The sequence below is a fragment of the Lactuca virosa genome, chromosome 5 (genome assembly GCF_052849685.1).
Source record: "Lactuca virosa cultivar CGN04683 chromosome 5, Lactuca_virosa_CGN04683_v6, whole genome shotgun sequence".
NCBI lineage: Eukaryota > Viridiplantae > Streptophyta > Magnoliopsida > Asterales > Asteraceae > Lactuca > Lactuca virosa.
In genome coordinates this window covers 168,872,486-168,893,422 of record NC_136430.1, presented here as the reverse complement: position 1 = coordinate 168,893,422, position 20,937 = coordinate 168,872,486, and the positions used below count along the sequence as shown (strand labels likewise).

Here is a 20,937-nt window from a genome sequence, read left to right as displayed (position 1 = left end):
ACCTTGTTTAACGATTCCCTGAGAATAAAAGTAGTTTAAAAGTGTCAACAATTAAGTTGGTGAGTTCATAAGAGTTTGTATGAAGAATTGTAAGCCTTTCCTTGTAAAATGATAGTGTTCGTTTCCGGAAAATCCAATATTTTCCTTAAAAATGAGTTGTAGTTTTAGAAACCCTAAGACCGAAATGTATAAGTATTTCTATACTTAAAATAGTAATATGTAGTTTTAATCTATATAAAACCATTTAAATGTATGTTTCCCCGTGCTAAATGTATCGTTGATCTTGAAAATGAGTTGTAGTCTTAGAAACCCTAAGACCGAAATGTAAAAGTATTTCTACACTTAAAATAGTAATATGTAGTCTTATTCTTATATAAAACCATATGAATGTATGTTAGCCCCATAAACAAAATGTATTGTTAATACCCCATGTGAGTTATTATAACCGTGCTAAAGATATAGATGGTCTGTTACGACGTTCTTCAGGCGTCGGAATGTTATGACATTTGTCACCCCAGACCTGCCGGTCTAGCTGTTGCAAGCAGCTTAGGTGCGGGATTGTCAACCCTGTATAGATCTATACACAAGTATCACGCTCTCTTACGGGAGATTTTGTTATAATACAAGACTTTTGTAGGTACTCTGGTAGGTACGGTGAAGACTATGTCTCACAAATTTGTATTAACAGGTTTACGTATAGTGTAATGAAAACTCCTTTTGTAAGTGGAAATATTACCTTTCCATAGTGATTACATAGTGTAAAATAATTACACATTTAAATAATTATTTGTTCGCCCCAAAAATGGTAAAATAGTGTTAATGGCCCATAAACTACACCCATTATAGTTTATCATATATGTATTGTTGTAATGAAAACCTTTGTATGTGTAATTATCACTTTTCCATGATTATAAAATAGTATAATTATATATATATATATATATATATATATATATATATATATATATATATATATATATATATATATATATATATATATCTTTATATAATTATCCGCTTTGTTCAAAATGTTACGATAGTGTTATTGTCCCATAAATTATACCTATTATATTTTATTATAAAATGTTTTGGTTGAGTCCATATATATATGTAAGTTAAGCTGTTTAGATGTTTTAAAAGATTATATCATATAATTTTACATCTAACACAAGTATGAAAACATTTAGTATGATAAAGCCAAATTTTCTAGTCTTTGGCCTTTTTAACGTCACCAGCTGTTAAAAATGTAGTTGTAAACCTTGTAAAGTTTATTTTTACCTTTTTGTGGATATTAAGTCAAACCAACCTTATATGTTTAAAATAATATGTTTTAGGTCAAATCTTACAAAAATGGAACAATTATGTCCATGTTTTTAGAAAAATTATAGAAAAATCATCGTAAGTCGAAATTTGGATCCGTAAATTCTCATAGCTTAGAAAATGAGTCTACTTTATGCATACTTTTTTCCTGACCTTAAGTAGTTCCTAACCATAGTGAAAATGTTGATTTTTACAGACTGGTCCGAAAATGTTCTGAAATGATAGGCATTTTTGTAAAAATCACCATAAATTGTAGAAAAATCGTATGAACGCGTGCGAGTAGTCCTTAAAAAGATAAAGTGGAACTATTTTCATATTGTGCAGTTTTGAAATCTATTATAATTAAGAAGGGTAAAACAGTTCGTGAACAGACCACAACTTTTCTGTAAAAAGCTTATATTTAAGCTTAGATATCTTTTAGTGACATAACTTGTATTTTTAGTTTGCAAAGCCTTTAAATCATCCAAAAATGATTTGTTTACTTGTATTCCCCTCCTAAAACTTGGAAAAATTCGAAAATTAAGGGGTATGAGCTCACCTTATGTGTGTTTTATTGATGAATGAAAAGTTGTAAATGGAGAGTTTCAAGTCAAGAACACTTTGAAGATTTGAAGATCCTATGAATAGTAACACATGATAATGTGTGTAAATGGATTGAAACTAGTATGTAAGTGTGTAGAATTACTAGAAGATGAAGGAAGTACTTACCAAAAGTTCAAGAATCAACTTGGAAGAAATTTGCCAGAGCGAATGAGAGCTTTTTCTTGAAGAAGATATGAAAAATGATGAAGATGATGGAAGGAAAATGGCCTTTTGGCCGTGAGTTTAAGAGAGAGGGGGAAAGAGGGTGGATGGGGTGGGTAGGGTAAGTTATGAGGGGTGTTATGGGGGATTTGACTTGTTGGAAAAGAGTGGACCATTGTGTCATTTTTGGGTTCCATACCCCTAAAGTCAAAGCTAGTCATTTCTTTTATAAAATCTAGTCATTTTTATAAAAGAGTGCGATTTTTATAAAAATGATGTGTTTTTTTAATAAAAAGTATGGTATAAACTATGTATATATATATATATTTAATTTGGATTATAAAAATTCAAATTATCATAACAAACATCATTATCAAATAATAATACGTTACATGAATAGTTAGGTTGAATTTTCCAAGTTTGTCGGGAAGTTTTAGGTAGTGAGGAGTTGTTAGAAGCGTAGGGCTTCTCGTCATCTTTTTGTGGATATAAAGTTCATCGGAAATGGACTTAGAACGAAGAAGTTATAGCACTTTGAAGCTATTGACAGTTTTGGCCCCTAATGGGAATGTTTGGCAGATAAGTCCCATGCATGCAAGGGATGCATGCACGTGTCCGGCTGGGAACGCCCATCGTAAGTTGGGTTACGCCCAGCGTATAAAGTAAAATGGTCGCAAGTGGTTAGTGAGTACGCCGGGCGTACTAAGAGGTACGCAGGGCGTACTCCCTTCAGACTAAAACCCTAAAATTTAGGGTATGCCACTATAAAAGGAATAAGATGCCTCAATGGTAAGCCTCCCTTTCACCCCAAAGCTACCACCACAAAACCCTAATCCTTCCTTGAGTGATTTTGGAGCTTAGAAGGCCATTAGAATAGCATTTTGGAGCTTTAGAAGAAGGTGTTCATTCTTGAAGACTTGCTGGAGAAGATAGAGCTTTTAGATCCAAAACTACACCAGCTTTTGGCTCTCATTTGAGGTATAAAGTTTTGAACTTGATGGCTATTCTCTTAGATCTCTTTTAGAATGAGTTTATGGACTCTTTTAGTCCCATGGATGAAGTCTCTTGTGTCCATGTCATTTTTGGAACCTAGAGTTGCCACTCTCAGTGTTATTTGAGTTCTAGAATCATAAAGTTGCCATCTTGAAGGTCTTAATGGGTTCATGCAAGAGTTAAGGCCATTTTCATGGATGTAGGATACCATTTTTGGAGTTTGGGCTAATGTGGGACATGCAAAGTCACCAAGTCAGTGGCTTTATGGATTTAAACGTTAAGAGCAACTCAGATCTGTGATTTGGACCAGTGACTTGAAGCATTAAGTGATCAATAGCAAAAAGGGCTTAATAGGGGAGTACGTTGGGCGTACAAGCTGGTACGCACAGCGTACAAGTCACGAACCCAGTACGCGCTGCGTACAGCTGAGTACGCCCCGCGTACTCAGTCAGAGTGGGTTTCGCACCAGTGGGCCTCGGTTTGGGCCATTCTTTGGACTTGGCTACTTTGGGCCTTAGTGGGCCATCTGGAATTGAACATTTGGACTAGAGAAGCATTAGTGGACCTTTGGCTGAGGACCACGTAAAGGGATTGGGCCCAATTGGAAATTGGGCGGCCTGGTAAGAGTGTTTACCTTTTTGGGCCAAGGGTTGAGTAGAGTTCATCTTTGGACAAGAGTATGTGAGGGGTAGAATGGTCTTTTACCCCAGTAAGGATTTATGGTTAAGTTATGAGAATCCCGAACTTAATTAGTTTATATGATGACTAGCAGCTCGAGGAGCTGAAGGATCGGCACTTCGGGGATTTGCCAGCTAGCAGCCAAGGGATTATCCGTGAGATTCATCTTTGCGAGGTGAGTTTCCTCCTGTAGGAACGGGTCGAAGGCACCAATGTCGGTCTGTATTTATGATATGTGTTTCTGGATTACGATCCGATGCCGGGCGGGGCTCAAGGAATGTTTATATGTATGATTCCGGACTAAGGTCCGATGTCGGGCGGTGCCCGAGGAATGTTTATATGTTTAGTTATACTTGTTGTCTTCGTGATACTTGTATGTGCCTGGTAGGGAGGTGGGTGTGGGCGGGAGCCCGTATCTCATCACTAGGTGAGTATGGACGGGGTTCCATATCTCATCATTAGAAGAGCAGGGGCGGGGCCCAAGATAGGCGAGGCCTTAGGACTGGAGCATATAGTACTGTGTATGTTTCTTTATGTGTTAATATGATTATATGATATACTTTGTATGTGTATAGCAGGCGAGACCCATAGACAGGCGGGGCGTGGAAAGAAACAGATCTGTATACCGAGCGGGGCTCGATGCCAGGTGGGGCCTGATGTCGGACTTTGTCCGATGCCGGGCGGGGCCCAATGAAGGGGAGGGGGCCCAGTTTATGTGATTATGTGTATGGTATGTGGTAGTCTGGGGAGACTCACTAAGCTTCGTACTTACGGTTTTCAGTTTTGGTTTCAGGTACTTCCAGTTGCAGAGAGAAGAGCTCGGGATGACTGCATTGCACACACCATGATATTTAGCCTGGGATGTTTACTCTGATGTTTGATTTGGAACTCTGATAATAATGTTTTGAAATACTTTGACTCATGTTTTGATGGGATGGTTTGATAACTGTGGTTTTATTTAATGGTTTAAAATCAAATTTTTGGTCATGATTCTTGGTGATGTTCCAAGTTGGTATCAGAGCCTTGGTTTGAGGGATTCGGGCACACTCTCGGGTGCGTCTGAACTCAAACTGAGGACTGAGTATAAAAATTTTCAAAAGAAAACCATTTTTATAAAAAGGATTTTGAAAAGAGAAAGGGGTCTGGTGCATGCAATCAGCCGAGCTCAAGTAAGTTCTCCCAAATTACCCATACATGTTTATGTTATGATATGAATTGTGAATATATGAACTGTATGCTATATTGGGGCTAAGGATCTAGGAAGGATGCCTTGTATGCCTACTGTATGAGCTTATTGGATTGCATGCTAGTACTGATTAGTTAGTGATATGATGGCCTGATTAGGATATGTTTGGTTTTGGTTACTCAATTCTCGAATGTTGCTTGCTTTGTGCTTTTAGGAGTTCTAGTTATCTTTAATTAACTAGTAAACGAATACGTTAAGTTACATATTACGAGGAATAAATAATTTCAGAAGGTTAGGTCTAGCCCTATTTCGCAGCTCTCGTCTGAGTCCAACCGTTATAGGGGTAGGACCTCTCATTCGAAGAATTATCTGGTCTTAGTGATATGTAATGGTATTCGCAATCTAGTTAGGGAGAGATAGTAGGGACTTCTTATGCAGCTGATGGCAGAGAGTGGGTCGGAGATTACCCTAGGGTAAGCCTAGGATGAGATTAATGTTAGGAGTAGTAGTAGTGAAAGAGACTTGGTGGAGTCAAGGCAATTCTTGAGGAAAGTACGGATAGATGTGGAAGGTAGTATGGGCCCGTACTACTGAAAGTAGAGGATCCGTACTCGATTCAAGGAGGGTTGAGACAAAACCGGGAAACTTGTAGTACATGTGTGATCCCTCGAGTTATGATGAGTATTCTGATGGTTGTTATGATGTGTTGCAGCATGGTGACGCTATGTACTAGACCAGTTGGCATTTTTGGTGCAGGCGAGGGATCAGGTTCGGGCTCTGGAGTCGGACAGCTTAATGATCAGATGAGAGAGTTCATTTCATCTGAGGTTACTCGCAGTATTATGGACCAGACTCCTGTGATCTTCGGTACGGTCAAGGAGGGTATTTTGGAGATTCTGGATGAGAGGTTGGGTGCATTCCGCACCGAGATGGGTTCCATGATGGGGGCACGCACATTGACATTCAGGGAGTTCAAAGCTTGTGGAGCTCCAGACTATCATGGGGCTAGGGACCCCATTGCTAGCAGTCGGTGGTTGGCAGATGTCGCCAACGTTTTTCGTACTAGACGGTGTCCCGAGGGGGACAAGGTCCGACTCGCCTCCTGTCTTCTGAAGGACAGAGCACGGGATTGGTGGGAGGAGGTTGGACATGCTATTGGAGACGATGTTGTTATTGATACGATGACATGGAGTGACTTCTCGGCCAGGTTCAGGGCCGAGTTTGCACCAGTGATTGAGGTGCAGCAGCTGGTACGGGAGTTCCAGGACCTCCAGCAAACTACGGAGACGGTGGCGGAGATCACCGCCAAGTTCGGAGAGAGGTCCCTTTTTGTTATGTAGTATGTAGCAAACGAGGAGATAAAGAAGGCTCGGTACCACGAGATACTGAGGAGCGACATCAGACAGTTTGTTAGCCGGTCCAGCTGCAAGACGTTGTAGGATATGATCGCTCGGGCCAGGGAGAGGGAGATCGACTTGGAAGCAGAGAGGAAGAGGAAACTAGACGAGGTTCAGACATCCGCGGGAACGGGAAAGAGGCCCAAGGTATCGGATTCTAGATCGAGGTTTATCAGGACCGTAGCCGTTGTGGCAGGTGCGGCAGGGCGCACGAGGGTGCATGTAGGAGTGGCAGTGGTGGTGATTCAAGCTGCTTCAAGTGCGGTCATATCGGTCATTATAGCAGGGATTGTACTGCTACAACCACCCAGGGATCGAACTTGATCTGTTTTCATTGCAGTCAGCGGGGCCACAAGAAGGCCCAATGTCCGAGTTTGGCTGCAGTGGGTCAGGTGATGGCACCTGCCCCTGCGACATTGAGGATCACCGACGGCCGTCAGGATCAGGCAGAGGCGCATGTGGCGAAGAGTAGGGCTTTCCAGTTGACTACAGAGGAGGTGCGAGCAACTTCCGATGTTGCAGGTGTGTATCTTTTGTTTTCCTATTAGTTTTTATTTATGAATTTATTGTTATTGTATTGCATCGGTATGAGTATGTGTATCTTGGAATTCTGTTTTCTGCTTATGTTTGGATTATATGCCATTTGCATACCATGAATCTTAGAGTAGTAGTGCGAGGTCATCTCCTTATATAGTGGGTGCTCAGTATGCGGTAGTTGTAGCAAGTGTAATTGGAACTCGGGAGGTGTTCCGTTAGTCTTCAAGAGTTGTACTGCTTTAGTGTTAGTTAGTTTTGGAACACTAACAATAGTCATCGTTGGTTTTCAGCATATTGATCATTGGATGGTAAGAAGGGTTGGGAATCCTTTCAGTCTTGTGTGTTGTAAGATGTTAGTTAAATCAAAGTGGGGGAGAATCGTTAAGGTATCCAGGAACAGAAGTAAGTGCGAAACTAGGGTGAGTTCACATTCCCTTCAGGGGAGGAAGGTGGCCCAAGTGGCTAATAGGATTGAGGAGTGTGTGAGTTGGGAGTTTGGGAAACTTCCCAAACGTTGGGATCGCGTCTTCTTGGTGTTCGATATCTGGTATTGAGAAACCAAGGTTGGGGAATTCCCATCATGACGCGAGTTCAGTCAGGATGTTAGGTCGTGTGTGTGCACGACGTTGGATGTGTTCGGATTAGTAATCAGCGGTTGAGACAGCGTGGAAAGTGTTATAAGGCTGCGGGATGGCCGTAGCATTCATTAGCGGCTAGATAGCGGGGGAAGGTATTGTACGACTGCGGGGCAGCTGTAGCATTCTTCAGGTGGTCAAATAGTGTGAGAAAGTTTTGTTAGACTACGGGATAAGCCGTAGCATTCACAGGTTTATTCAGATAAGCTAGGCCCGGGTGGGCCAGATCGTAGGATCGGGGGAAGGCTACAGCGTGATCGGATTCAGGAAAGGATAGGTCGATGGGATTTGAGATGTAGTTGGATCGGTATAGCCCTAGATAGGTGAGACCTGTGGGCAAGGCCACTCCCTGATATGTTTTGGGTGAGACCCGTGGGCGAGGCCCGTGTGACTATAGCAATGCAGGTGGAACCTGGTAGAGACCTTTGGGTCAAGGTATGGGATCGGGGATCCCAGGATTTATAGAGCCATAAGTGGCAATGTAGATAGAGCGGCTTTGATAGCCGAAGTTTTCTTCGGAAGTCGTTGGGAGCGACTGAGAGGTTATTCATTGGTTCAGTAACCGGGTGGAATCCGGTATTTCTAGATAGTTGACAGGGAAGTTGGGACCTGGGAGGTCTCGGCTCATTCGGACAGTGGATGGGAGGCAGTGAGATGTTCGGGCAGTACTGATGTGAGGATTCATGTGTGTGTGGAAGTAGCTTGTGGATCGAAATTGCTAAGACACTTGCAGCGGGATTAAATAATCTCAAAGTAATTGATTTGACCCTGTTGTGCAGCTCTCGTCTGAGTCTAACTGTTTCAGGGATGAATCTTCTACTCGAAGGATTATCTGAGCCTTCTGTCAAGTATAATTGTCCTGCAGATGGTTATGCGTGGGCAGTCTGTCAGGGAAACAGATTAGTATGGGATTCAGACCCTGGGAGGCAGAAGTAGGCTGCAGAAGATCGACGTTCGCTTTCTTCAGAATGGAGGTCCAGTTTGGTTCTCAGTTGTCTTGAGAAGAATTTTTTACACGTAGAACCATCGGTTGCATTCCTCATATCATTGTTGGGATATGGGTGTTAGTAAGGAGAGATTTTGAGGACGAAATCTAATTTAAGTGGGGGAGAGTTGTAACACCTGGTTCTGGAAGTGCTTCGTTACTAGGGGTTGCGGCCCAATCATCAGTTGTCATAGGTTTAGGGCCTTGGGAAAGGAAGGATTTGGCCCATTTCGAATGCGGGTGTTAAGGTATACGTGATCCAAGTGTCTGATTGGGTCTTCGGAGGCCAAGGGTATAATTGTAATTTGTCATCTCGGTCTTCTATGGATTTTGGGTTCTTGTTCGGGAAGTTTTAGGTAGTGAGGATTTTTTAGAAGCGTAGGGCTTCTCGTCATCTTTTCGTGGATATAAAGTTCTTCAGAAACGGACTTAGAACGAAGAAGTTATAGCACTTTGAAGTTATTGACAGTTTTGGCCCCTAATGGGAATGTTTTGCAGATAAGTCCCATGCATGCAAGGGATGCATGCACGTGTCCGGCTGGGAACGCCCAGCGTAAGTTGGGTTACGCCCAATATATAAAGTAAAATGATCACGAGTTGTTTGTGAGTACGCCGGGCGTACTAAGAGGTACACGGGGCGTACTCCCTTCAGACTAAAACCCTAAAATTTAGGGTATGCCACTATAAAAGGAATAAGATGCCTCAATGGTCAGCCTCCCTTTCACCCTAAATCTACCACCACGAAACCCTAATCCTTCCTTGAGTGATTTTGGAGCTTAGAAGGCCATTAGAAGAGCATTTTGGAGCTTTAGAAGAAGGTGTTCATTCTTGAAGACTTGCTGGAGAAGATAGAGCTTTTAGATCCAGAACTACACCAGCTTTTGGCTCTCATTTGAGGTATAAAGTTTTGAACTTGATGGCTATTCTCTTAGATCTCTTTTAGGATGAGTTTATGGACTCTTTTAGTCCCATGGATGAAGTCCATTGTGTCCATGTCGTTTTTGGAACCTAGAGTTGCTACTCTCAGTGTTATTTGAGTTCAAGAATCAGAAAGTTGCCATATTGAAGGTCTTAATGGGTTCATGCAAGAGTTAAGGCCATTTTCATGGAAGTAGGATACCATTTTTGGAGTTTGGGCTTATGTGGGACATGCAAAGTCACCAAGTCAGTGGCTTTATGGATTTAGACGTTAATAGGAACCCAGATCTGTGATTTGGACCAGTGACTTGAAGCATTAAGTGCTTAATAGAAAAAAGAGTTTAACAGGGGAGTACGCTGGGCGTACAAGCTGGTACGCGCATCGTACAAGTCACGAACCCAGTACGTGCTGCGTACAGTTAGTACGCCACGCGTACTCAGTCAGAGTGGGTTTCGCACAAGTAGGCATCGGTTTGGGCCATTATTTGGACTTGGCTACTTTGGGCCTTAGTGGGCCATCTGGAATTGAACATTTGGACTAGAGAAGCATTAGTGGGCCTTTGGCCGAGGCCCATGTGAAGGGATTGGGCCAAATTGGAAATTGGGCCATATATTGGGCCTGGTAAGAGTGTTTACCTTTTTGGGCCAAGGGTTGAGTAGAGTTCATCTTTGGACAAGAGTATATGAAGGGTAGAATGGTCTTTTACCCCAGTGAGGACTTATGGTTAAGTTATGAAAATCCCAAACTTAATTTGTTTATATGATGACTAGCAGCTTGGGGAGCCGAAGGATCAGCAGTTCGAGGATTTTCCAGCTAGCAGCCAGGGGATTATCCATGAGATTCAGCTTTGCGAGGTGAGTTTCCTCCTATAGAAACGGGTCGAAGGCGCCAATGTCGGCCCGTATTTATGATATGTGTTTCCGGATTACGATCCGATGTCGGGTGGGGCTCGAGGAATGTTTATATGTATGATTCCGGACTAAGGTCCGATGTCGGGCGGTGCCCGAGGAATGTTTATATGTTTAGTTATACTTGTTGTCTTCGTGATACTTGTATGTTCCTGGTAGGGAGGTGAGTATGGGCGGGGGGCCGTATCGTATCACTATCTGACTATGGACGGGGTTCCATAACTCATCATTAACAGAGCAGGGGCGAGACCCAAGATAGGCGAGGCCTTAGGACTGGAGCATATAGTACTGTGTATGTTTCTTTATGTGTTAATATGATTATATGATATAGTTTGTATGTGTATAGCAGGCGAGACCCAGAGACAGGCGGGGCCTGGAAAGAAACAGATATGTATACCGAGCGGGGTTCGATGCTAGGCGGGGCCTGATGCTGGACTTTTTCTGATGTCGGGCGGGGCCCGATGAAGAGGCGGGGGCCCAGTTTATGTGATTATGTGTATGGTATGTGGTAGTCTAGGGAGACTCACTAAGCTTCGTGCTTACGGTTTTCAGTTTTGGTTTTAGGTACTTCTAGTTGCAGAGAGAAGAGCTCGGGGTGACTGCATTGCACACACCATGATATTTAGCCTGGGATGTTTACTCTAATGTTTGATTTGGAACTCTGATAATAATGTTTTTAAATACTTTGACTCATGTTTTCATGGGATGGTTTGATAACTATGGTTTTATTTAATGGTTTAAAATGAAATTTTTGGTCATGATTTTTGGGGATGTTACATAAACATTATGGTTATTGGGTTGTTTTGAAAATTTTAAATTTACTCTGATTTTTGGTATGTTACAGTTTTGTAGACATTTGGTTTTGATTTGGGTTTTGTCAGGAAACAATGATTTCTCTTGATTTAAAAATAAAAAATTGTACCTTGATTTTTGGGATGTTACAAAAGAATTTCAAATTAGGATCAACTATCACTTATAAAAGGATAGGTACCCATTTTACTCAAGAATTTGTTAACAATCAAAATATGAGTGTCATATTGCTTAGAAAGGAGGTGAAAAACACTTTTGGCATTGATGTGACTACGAGTCAGTGTATGAGAGCCAAGAAGTATGCTTTGACTCTAGTTGAAAGCACAATTGCAGAAAATTATTCCAGAATATGGTCATATGGTGAGGAGATTAAAAGATCAAATACTAGATCTACTATAAAAAAAATTGTGGATGCAATGCCTGATGGTAAGAATTAATTTAGAAATATTTACATATGTTTTGCTAGAGTCAAAAAGAGGTGGAGGGGAGGGTGCAGAAGGATCATTAACTTGGATGTTTGTTTCCTGAAAAGTTTTTGCCAAGATGAGTTGTTTTGTGTGCAGTGGGTAGGGATGTTAATAATGGAATATTCCCAATTACTTGGGTAGTTGTATGTGTAGAAAACAAAGAAAATTGTAAATAGTTCATTGAAAATCATATAGAAGATTTGAAATATTCAAATGAAGGACTTGGGCTAGCTCTAATTTCTTATCGACACAAGGTATGATTCATTTTATATGTACTACAATAAATATTGACAATTCTAACTTCATTACTTCTTGTTACATATGTAGGGTTTGGTTGAGGCAGTGAAAGATGTATTATCAGCAGTAGAACATAGGCATTATGCAAGGCATATCTATACCAATTTTAGAAAGGGGTTTAGTGGAGCCTAATTTGAATATATTTTTTGGTGAGCTAGTAAAGAAACAATTGAAGCACATTTCAATGCAACCATGAAAGAGATTCAATAGTTAAACCTTGTTTCCTTTATTCATCTTATGGAGAAGGATCCTAAGACATGGTCTTTAGCTTTTTTTCAAAGTTCACCATGCTTCTTGTAAATCTGTGGAGAATGGTTATTTAGAGAGATTTAATAGTTTCCTATTAGATGCTTGGAAGAAACCTATTATCAGGATGTTAGAGAATATTTGTACTTTTGTGATGCAAAGGATGGTGACTATGCAAGTTAAGGGACAAGGATGGAATCATTACTCTGTGTGTCCAAAAATTAGAGATAAGTTGAATAAGCTACAAACTGATCAGAGGTATGTACACATATATACTTATACATAACTTACATGTTTGACCTTTAATTGTTTATATTATATTATGTAAGTGTTGGCAGGTTGTATCTTATGGGGCGATGAAGTTTGAAACAAGTAAAATGGATGAGGCTTATGTTGTTTATATGCCAAAAAAGGAATGCACTTGCAGGCTGTGGCACCTAAATGGGTATGGGTGTGTTCGTTCAGTTGCTACATTATCATTTTTAAACGTTAAATCTGATGCACCATATGTAGACCCATTGTATTTGAGATCCTTCTTCCACAATACTTACAAAAGCCCCATACATGGGATTAATGGAAGCAACATGTGGCCTGCTATAGAGTACATCCCCCCTTTGTCTCCATTGAAAAGAAGAATGTCAGGTAGGCCAACCATGAAGACAACAATGGATGCTTCTGAAAGGCCTGGAAAACACACAGTTTCAAAAGCAAGGAAAAAGGTTTCTTGTGGCATATACAAACAAACAGGACACAACAAGAGCACTTATAGTCAAGTGGAAAGGCCACCCAAAATTAATGTGAGAAAGAAACAAAAGGTTAGGCAAACACAATAGTCAGTAAATATGCAAGGGTGTATGGAAGATGATGTTATGGTTGATGAAGGTGAGCAACAAGGTGTGCATGATAATGAAGATGAGAAAGTGGTCAGGGTTAATGAAGATGTTAGCCATGCTGTTAGTGTAGGTCAAGCAAGTAAGAGAAAAAAAAAGCTGAGAGAATCCTTAAAAATGAAGCTTGTTAAAAGAGTTCAAGGTGAAGGTAGCGGTGCTGCAACAACAATGAACTTGGATTAATTTATGTTTTAACTGTGTTTGGAAACAAGGGTATTTATGGTATTTCACATATGTGAACGTTGTAAACAATGAGAATGATGATTGTAATTTAAATTTATGTTATGGTAGTTTTTACATATGATATTTTGATTCCTATATAAAACTACATTTTGTTTGCTTAAGCATCATAGTATACTGTTTTAGTCTTTTTTTAGGCATTTTATCCTTTAGGGGTATTTTACTCATTTTAGGTACTTTAGGATTTAGGGGTGTTTTAGTCATGCTAATTTAACAGTTAGGGGCATTTTAGTCGTTATTGGCTTTTTTAGTCGTATGGGTTATGTTAGGTAATTTAGTCATTTTTACCAGGTAGGGGTTTTTTAGGCATTTTGTACATATTGGCATTAGGCATTCTATCCATTGGGGAATTTAAGACATTTTACCTTGGTATTTTGGTATTATATACATGAAAGTATGATGCTATTAATGGACATAAATTAGATAGTATCAGTTAACATGAAAATAGTATGGACATCATAGTACGTTGCTATTTATTAACATAAAAAAAATCCAACTACACACCAAATTAAACAACAGAATTTAATTTTTCTTATTTTTTCCAATTTTGGGTTAAAGACGAAAGGGGTATACATTGGTCCCATTTTGTGCATCATGGGTTAGAATATTCTTTTTTGTCCTTTTTCTTAAGTGAACACTTGTTGATCCTTTTTTTTAAGTTAAAAAAAACACTTTGACTTTTGCATGTGGTCCTAGCCTGCAAATCCAAATATATGGGACTTAGTTATAAACCTATTTTATTTTTTGGGGGTATACAGAATTCATGCACATACAAAGTTATAGCAAGAATGGTATTACCTAAATATAATGATTTCATTTCATAGTGTTTGTTTCATACATTTCCATCAACTTACATAGATAATAGGTTATACAAAATAAATCGTTCGTACATCTTAATAGCAACGATTACCACCACAAACAGGACCACAAAATAAGAACCAAAATAACCAAGCTTCACAACACCAACATGAGAAACCCAAGAAAGAAATCATGTAACCTAAAGTTCTTCTCTTAGTGGAAGAACTTGTAGCTTAAAACCCCGACCCCAACAACAACGACACATCCCCAAACACATTTAACTTTCTAGAACTTGTTCTTGTCGACGATCATCTTGACATACAAAGCTTGAAGTGAGTAGAAGTGATTTTTGAGATCAGAAACCATATTTGACATGTCCATTTGGCCTGCCCTAACATTATCAACCTCATTGTTAAGGACGTCCATTTCTCTTCTGGCCCTCTAGTGTAGTTCGTGCAAGTCAGTATGAACCTACTCCCTAATCAATGACACCTCCAAATGTGTTTGGAGTAGACAGGTGGCCATGTCTTCTTCCCTGATTCCATTAGACTTATTCTCTTTCAAGTGATGGCGGTCGCTGAAGGACCAATAGAGGGAGATGGGAGTGACGGCATGTTCTTAGTGATTAGGGTATGAACTAAAGTACGCAGAAAGGGTAAGAAACTTTGGACTTTTGCCATTTTAAGGCACAAATTGTGTTTATATGTGGACACGAGTATGAATAGTGTTGACTTGGGTCGTACGATCAATACACAATTCGACATCGTTCGGTTAAATGGTAACAATTATGTGGTTGCCATGTCATGTCTGATGTGTCAAATACTGTGGATGTGGCACGCAAACCGGTTGAAACAAATCTAGGGGACTAAATTGACAAGTTGCCGACGAATTTGTTTCCTCGTAAAGCCATGAAAATAGTTTAGGAACTAAAAGGACCAATCCTAAAAAATTCTCAAGACATTTGTTTCATTCTCTAATAATAACAATAACTTAAACAATAGGGTTTATGTTATAGTTTTAAATGAATAAGAGGAGGGTGTGTCAAATTAAAATTTAAACGGAATAAGCGTGTAGAATTGGATTCTAACCCTCTAGTCGACAGAGGTTAGCTAAATTGGAATAAATATCATAAATGAATTTATATCATTTTGTTAGACTTCAAGGGTGTTTCTAATTATGGTAAGGATATGAAGTATTGAAATGATGGTAAGGGTATGAAGTATTGAAGTGGATGTTGTCTTATGATCTTTTTGAATGGTTCTTTGCATATGTGATGAAGAGCAGAGCTTTGTGGAAAAGAGTCAAAAACGAACTCTTCAAGATAACGAGATGAATAACATTACTTTGTATGAGCTTTTTATGTATTGCATGTGTAATATAGGGATGAAGTTAATGGATGTGGCATCGGTTTTCTATCTCTATCATTAGTTCATGCCCGTAGTATTCTTTTTTTCATATAAAAATAAATTCAATTTTTAGCATCAGAAAACTGAGAATAGAATGCTCTCAAATACAAATTCCTTATTCTTGTAGAAAAAAAAATACTGATACAATAACAAATGATGCAGAAATAAGTATTGGAATGATCTTCTCCCTGTTTCCAGTGTGTACCACTTAATACACCACATATTGCTTCAAAGCCTCCAGTTTCTGTATACAATATAAAAAGCTTATATACTTAAATGATGTCTGTTTGAAGTTTACTGATCTATAAATAGAAACTATTTCTGAGTAAATGACCATTTTATCCTTCTGTCTAAAAGGAAACTGAAGATAAAGGAAGATGTGATACAATACAAAGCGGTACATACCAAGGTGAATGGCCCGCAACAATCAATATTTTGCCATGATCTCACTAAATAATTCCTTAGGTGCTGCAGTTACAAAGTATAATTAATAATAAAAAACATAAAGGAAAAGGAAAAATAATTTAAAATTTTTAAAATCTTACCAGGTAACCCTGTAAATCTCTCATATTGTTCATAAGCCTGCCCTATAAACATTTCCACCCCGGTAACAATTTTGGCTCCACATTCTCCTGCTTCCCTAAGTAATCTGGTAATTTTAGGCGTGTAAACAGCATCAAATACCAATGCATACGACTTCAAAGCTTCCTGCCAAAAAACAAGACAATACAGAAAAAATGACAATTCTGCCCTTCCGGAGGTAGTAGGGGTGGTAACAACTGATAAGAAGATTTGTTTCTCAAATTTTATCTTTTAAAAATGAAAGGATTAAAGTACCCAAAATGCCCTTTAAGCCATGTTTGTTATGCAGGAAAATATAGAACACGACGGCCTATTGACTTTTGGAATCATACTCGATCTCTCATTTGTGCAAAAGACACAAATGCCCTCCTCATTATCATGTTCCATGTAACAAGCTTTGTAGGGGTATATCAATGTTTTTGTTATAAAGGACAGGACTTAACAAGCTTTTTAATGCTATCTTCAATGATAATGAGAAGGGCATTTACGTCTTTTGCACATAGGAGAGATCAAGAAACAAGTTTCTGTCCCAAAACTTTATGGGTGGGACAAAAAATATTAAAACTTTTTGTCACATTGACATGAATCCTAACTATCCTGCGTAAGTAAGGAACGTATTAGGACGATCTTGTAAAAGACGTAAATGCCCTCCCACATGTCATGCACATATTCACCTCATATCATAATCACATTTCCAATTGAAAAGCATTATAAAATATGATGAAAGAATGGTAGATATGCAAACCTTGGAAATTGGAGTCTCATGAATGTTTGGCTGCATACCAATTGAAGTTGTGTTTGCAAGTATCATGCCTTCTTCAGGGGCATAACTACTTAAATCAGCAAGAGATAAAGCTTCTCCCCCAATTATCTCAGCAAGTTCCCTAGCACGATCTATAACATATCAAAAAAAAAAAACAAACATTCTTTATAAAAATTATCCATTTAAAACAATTATAAATAAATTCAAATTTTCATTTCTAACCATAAGTCCGATTGGCTATGACAATTCTTGCACCCTTCTCTTTTGCTCCATAAGCAAGTGCTTTTCCTGCACCACCTGCACCAATTACCACAAATAGTCTACCAGCCAAAGGTGAACTTGAACCCCTTACACCATTTTGAACCCCTGGACCTATAAAAAAAAATTAAATAAACATTTAAATATTTTCATTAAAAAAATTTACATTATAAAAAAATATATATATATATAGAAGGAAACCTCGTAGACCATCTTCAATGGCAGAAATGGCACCAACATAGTCTGTATTACAACCATATAACTTCCCATCACTTTGTCTTCTAACAACACAATTCACTGCTCCTATTGACTGAAAAATCATACTTCATTATTATATAATAAACATTAATTAATATCTGTGTAAAACTTTTTAATGGTAAAAATGTGATTTACCTTTGCAACTGGATCAACCTCATCACAACATTGAACTATAGATTCTTTGTGTGGAATTGTACAACTGCATCCAATAATCATATCATTATTCACCTTTTGTAAATTTGACAACCAGAAAGATTCTAAAATGGAATTAGTTTGGAAAGTATATACCTGAAACCAGCAAAATCTGTAGAAGAGTAAGTGTCAAGAAAATTCTTTACATTATCCACCAACATATGTACATAAACTCCATTGAAGCCAACTGATCTAAAAGCTTGATTGTACAACAATGGTGATTTGCTATGCCCAACTGGCTTCCCGATAATACCAAATACTTTTGTATCAGGCCCTAATTGTCTGAAATTAAATAAGTCCAAAAGATCCCTAATTGTAGGTTGCCCTGGTGCTGATACCTTTCCATGTTCAAGGGTACCAAATGTCAAATATCCACCAAATTTTGGGCAGAGTACTCTTGACATCAACCCTTTCTCACCCATCACCATTGCTATTATTGGGACCTGAAATATCAATCAATTTACTCAAAATAAATTCATGTTTACCAAAAACAAGTTCATGTTTTATGTAGAATCTCAAGCTACTAAGGAACTGTTTTCTTCTTTCCATTAAGTATTGTTTGGGAAACTAGAGTGAGGGTAAATCTGTAAAAAGTTGGAACTTAATTGGGAAAGCCTTGACTTTCTCTATTAAGTTGTTTTTTGTGCATTAAGTCAAAAAGAAACACTCAAATATACCCTATTAAGTAAAAAAAAAGAAACATGCTTTCTTTTTTACTTAATGGGCGACATGTTAAGTTATATATGTGGCTTTCTTTTTGACTTAATGCAAAAAAGAACAACTTAATAGAGAAACTCAAGAAAAGAAAACCAGGCTTTCCCGATTAAGTCAAAAACTTTTACAAATTTGCCCTCATCTTCTGATATATTTTCAAACATCATTTATCTAGGCAACTTTCTTTTTTTTCCCATTAAGTCTTGTATGAGTAAAGTGGTTGAATGGGTGATGATGTTTGTGTAGATAAAGTGTTGTATACATAAGTGAAATGACCACTTTACCCTTACATTCCAAAAAAGTGAAACAAATTTCACATTCTTCGTCAATTATAACATGAGAGGAGTTGGAAGGAAGATTGAAGAATGGAAGATTGAAGAATGTGAAGCTGCTATTATTTTTTGAGCTTCTAATAAAAATAAAAAGAACCAATCATACAAAAAATATATATCTCTAAAATATATGATGCATGACTTACGCCGCTTACTTGAGAATGAGCAGTTATTTGAAAAACTCGTGCTACATCAGTTATATCTACAGCTGTTGTTGCAAATTTTACAATGTCAGCCCCTGTTGATTGTATTTTAGCCACAAGGTTCCCCAGCTCTTCTACTGAAGGGGTATTTTCGTAATTGTGGGAAGAAACTATGAGTTTGCACTTTGTAGGCTTATCTCCCTGAATTAAATTGTTGAAATCATCAACAGCCTGCAAGTGAGCAAGTAACATGAGAAATTTGAGAGAAATATTATATTTGAAAGCAGATAACAAGTGAGCAACCAAAACTGTCCTCATAACCCATTACAAAACAAATCGATTGAAGGGTATTTTGGTCATTTATCATAATTTACGTTTTTATTTCTTTGATAAGTGAAATATAATGTACATAATACTAAAATTTCATGAGATGGATCCTAAACACCAATCATGCCAACATGACTCACATAAATTGACAAATTTTAAATAAGTCAATGACTCAAAATAACAAAACTCTTCAACTTTCCACCCTTTTGAGTTGCAAATTCAACGTTCTTGATTTAAGGAAAAACAGCAAATAAGTTCTCAATACTGTGGTGGTGCTCTAAGCCAAATAAGCTAATATTTAAGTTCTTTTGTACACGAATTTATCCAATAACTTGGACTTCTATGTCGCTATTTTTAGTAGACATCAAATGAATTTATAAAACCTGAGGCCAATGTAAAAAGAATATTGTTCATTTACTTTTGTTTGGATCAATCTATTTTAGAGAAGAAGAAAGGAACCTGAAGCTCAACATCGATGTGATCAGCTCCTAGCTCCATTGCTAAGCGCAGAGCATCCAATCGACTCTCTTCATCCCCATTGTATTGACCACCTTCCCATGTTGGTCTAGAAAATAATTCAGAATCAGAAACCTTTTAAGGTAGATAAACTGTTAGAATATCATTTATTACGCACAACATTTATCAAAAAGCCAAAAGTAGATGCTAGTTGAATCCTTTTATGTTTTGCATACAATTCAGGGGACTAAAAGTCTAAAATAAAACTGAAATGACAGCATTCGTATTCTAAGAGTGGCGTATGTAGAAATAGCACCTGTAAGTGAAAAGCGTGGGGAGAGGACTAAGTTTGACTAGGGTTTGGATAGCCTCCCGAGCGTTAAACCCTTTCAAGCTATCCAATCGGATTTCAACAAGGTCAGCACCATAAGATTTCGCTGAATTCATTTGAATCAACATCTGATCCACCGTATCCGCCATTATCGGTGCACAGATTAGGGTTGAATTCCTCCTAATACCTTCGCGTCCACCCATCTTCTCGATAGCAGGCGTTACCTGACGAAAAAAATGTCAATCAAAGTTAAATCCCCAAACTTGAATAAACAAAAGAATACATCAGGTCTTGGGAGAATGCAGTAGAATCAACTCATCATTACTCAAACCCAGTTTCCAAATCCTCATTCAAATCATTCCCCTCGAAGCTCTTTCAGCATAGAAATGCAAATAGACATGCATAAAGAGATAAGGATAGTTGTATTGAGAGAGGGGGAGACTTACGAGCTCCATTGCAGCCTTGTGCGTAGATGAGGAAGGTAGATTGGAGGAGAGAGAATGCACGCAGCCTTTATACCAGTTGTTGGTGGGGAAATGTGGAGGGGGTTGGTGGAGAGTTGAGAAGAAGAATTCGGTAGACGCCTTGCTGCATCGTGGGAAGAAGGGGTTAGTTGGGAACCCATCTTGAACGTTCGATCCTATCTCATGTCTATACGTTGGCAACGCCCCTGCCCTTTCGTACGTTGGATCGACCGAACAATTTCAGGATTTTCTAAGTAAATATGAATATGTTTTAACCACAACATAATTTTATTGAGAAACTAGGAGTTGTCGATCCCACGTATGCAGACAAGTTCATACGTATTGTATTTTAGATGAAAATAGCATATGTTATTCAAAAAGTAACATATGTTGAAAATGTGTCGTATAAAAATGATATCGTTCCAGTTTCTAATTACATTTTCGTAGGGGGGCGCATGTGAGGTTTTGTTTAATATGTTCTAGTTACACAAAGACAAAATTGCAAAAACGGCCCCTGTGGTTGGCAAATTTATGTATTTTTGATCTAAAACGAAATGTTGGTGCATCATTGGTCCAATTTTGAATACCTTGTGCGATTTTGGTCCCTATGATTGACATTTTTGTGTGGTTTTGGTCCACATCCAACTTAAAAAGACGGATA

The 20,937-nt window shown here is 38.5% G+C and overlaps 1 protein-coding gene across 2 annotated transcripts; it reads right to left on the bottom strand.

Annotated features, from left to right (window-relative positions):
- Positions 1–15,482: 15,482 nt before the first annotated feature.
- MEE32 (dehydroquinate dehydratase, putative / shikimate dehydrogenase) lies at positions 15,483–20,514 on the bottom strand. 2 transcript variants are annotated; one of them, XM_079051270.1, is made up of 12 exons: positions 20,259–20,514; positions 19,798–20,036; positions 19,485–19,590; positions 18,702–18,929; positions 17,606–17,952; positions 17,453–17,516; positions 17,261–17,369; positions 17,024–17,173; positions 16,784–16,932; positions 16,002–16,164; positions 15,862–15,924; positions 15,483–15,700 (listed from the first exon to the last, which is right to left on the bottom strand). In XM_079051270.1, the coding sequence occupies exons 1-11, from the start codon at positions 20,265–20,267 to the stop codon at positions 15,884–15,886; spliced, it is 1,605 nt and encodes a 534-aa protein (XP_078907396.1). In that variant the 5' UTR covers positions 20,268–20,514; the 3' UTR covers positions 15,483–15,700; positions 15,862–15,883. The 2 variants fall into 2 exon arrangements, with proteins under 2 accessions (XP_078907396.1, XP_078907395.1); XM_079051269.1 differs by having other exon boundaries at positions 18,711–18,929; positions 20,259–20,430.
- Positions 20,515–20,937: the final 423 nt, after the last annotated feature.

What these genes read in the sequence shown, in the direction of transcription:
- MEE32 (XM_079051270.1), bottom strand. An exon ending in CCCACGCTTTTCACTTACAG is followed by an intron (nt 19,591 to 19,797) that starts GTGCTATTTCTA and finishes ATTATTTTCTAG; the next exon opens with ACCAACATGGGAAGGTGGTC. An exon ending in GAGATTTACAGGGTTACCTG is followed by an intron (nt 15,925 to 16,001) that starts GTAAGATTTTAA and finishes TTGTAACTGCAG; the next exon opens with CACCTAAGGAATTATTTAGT.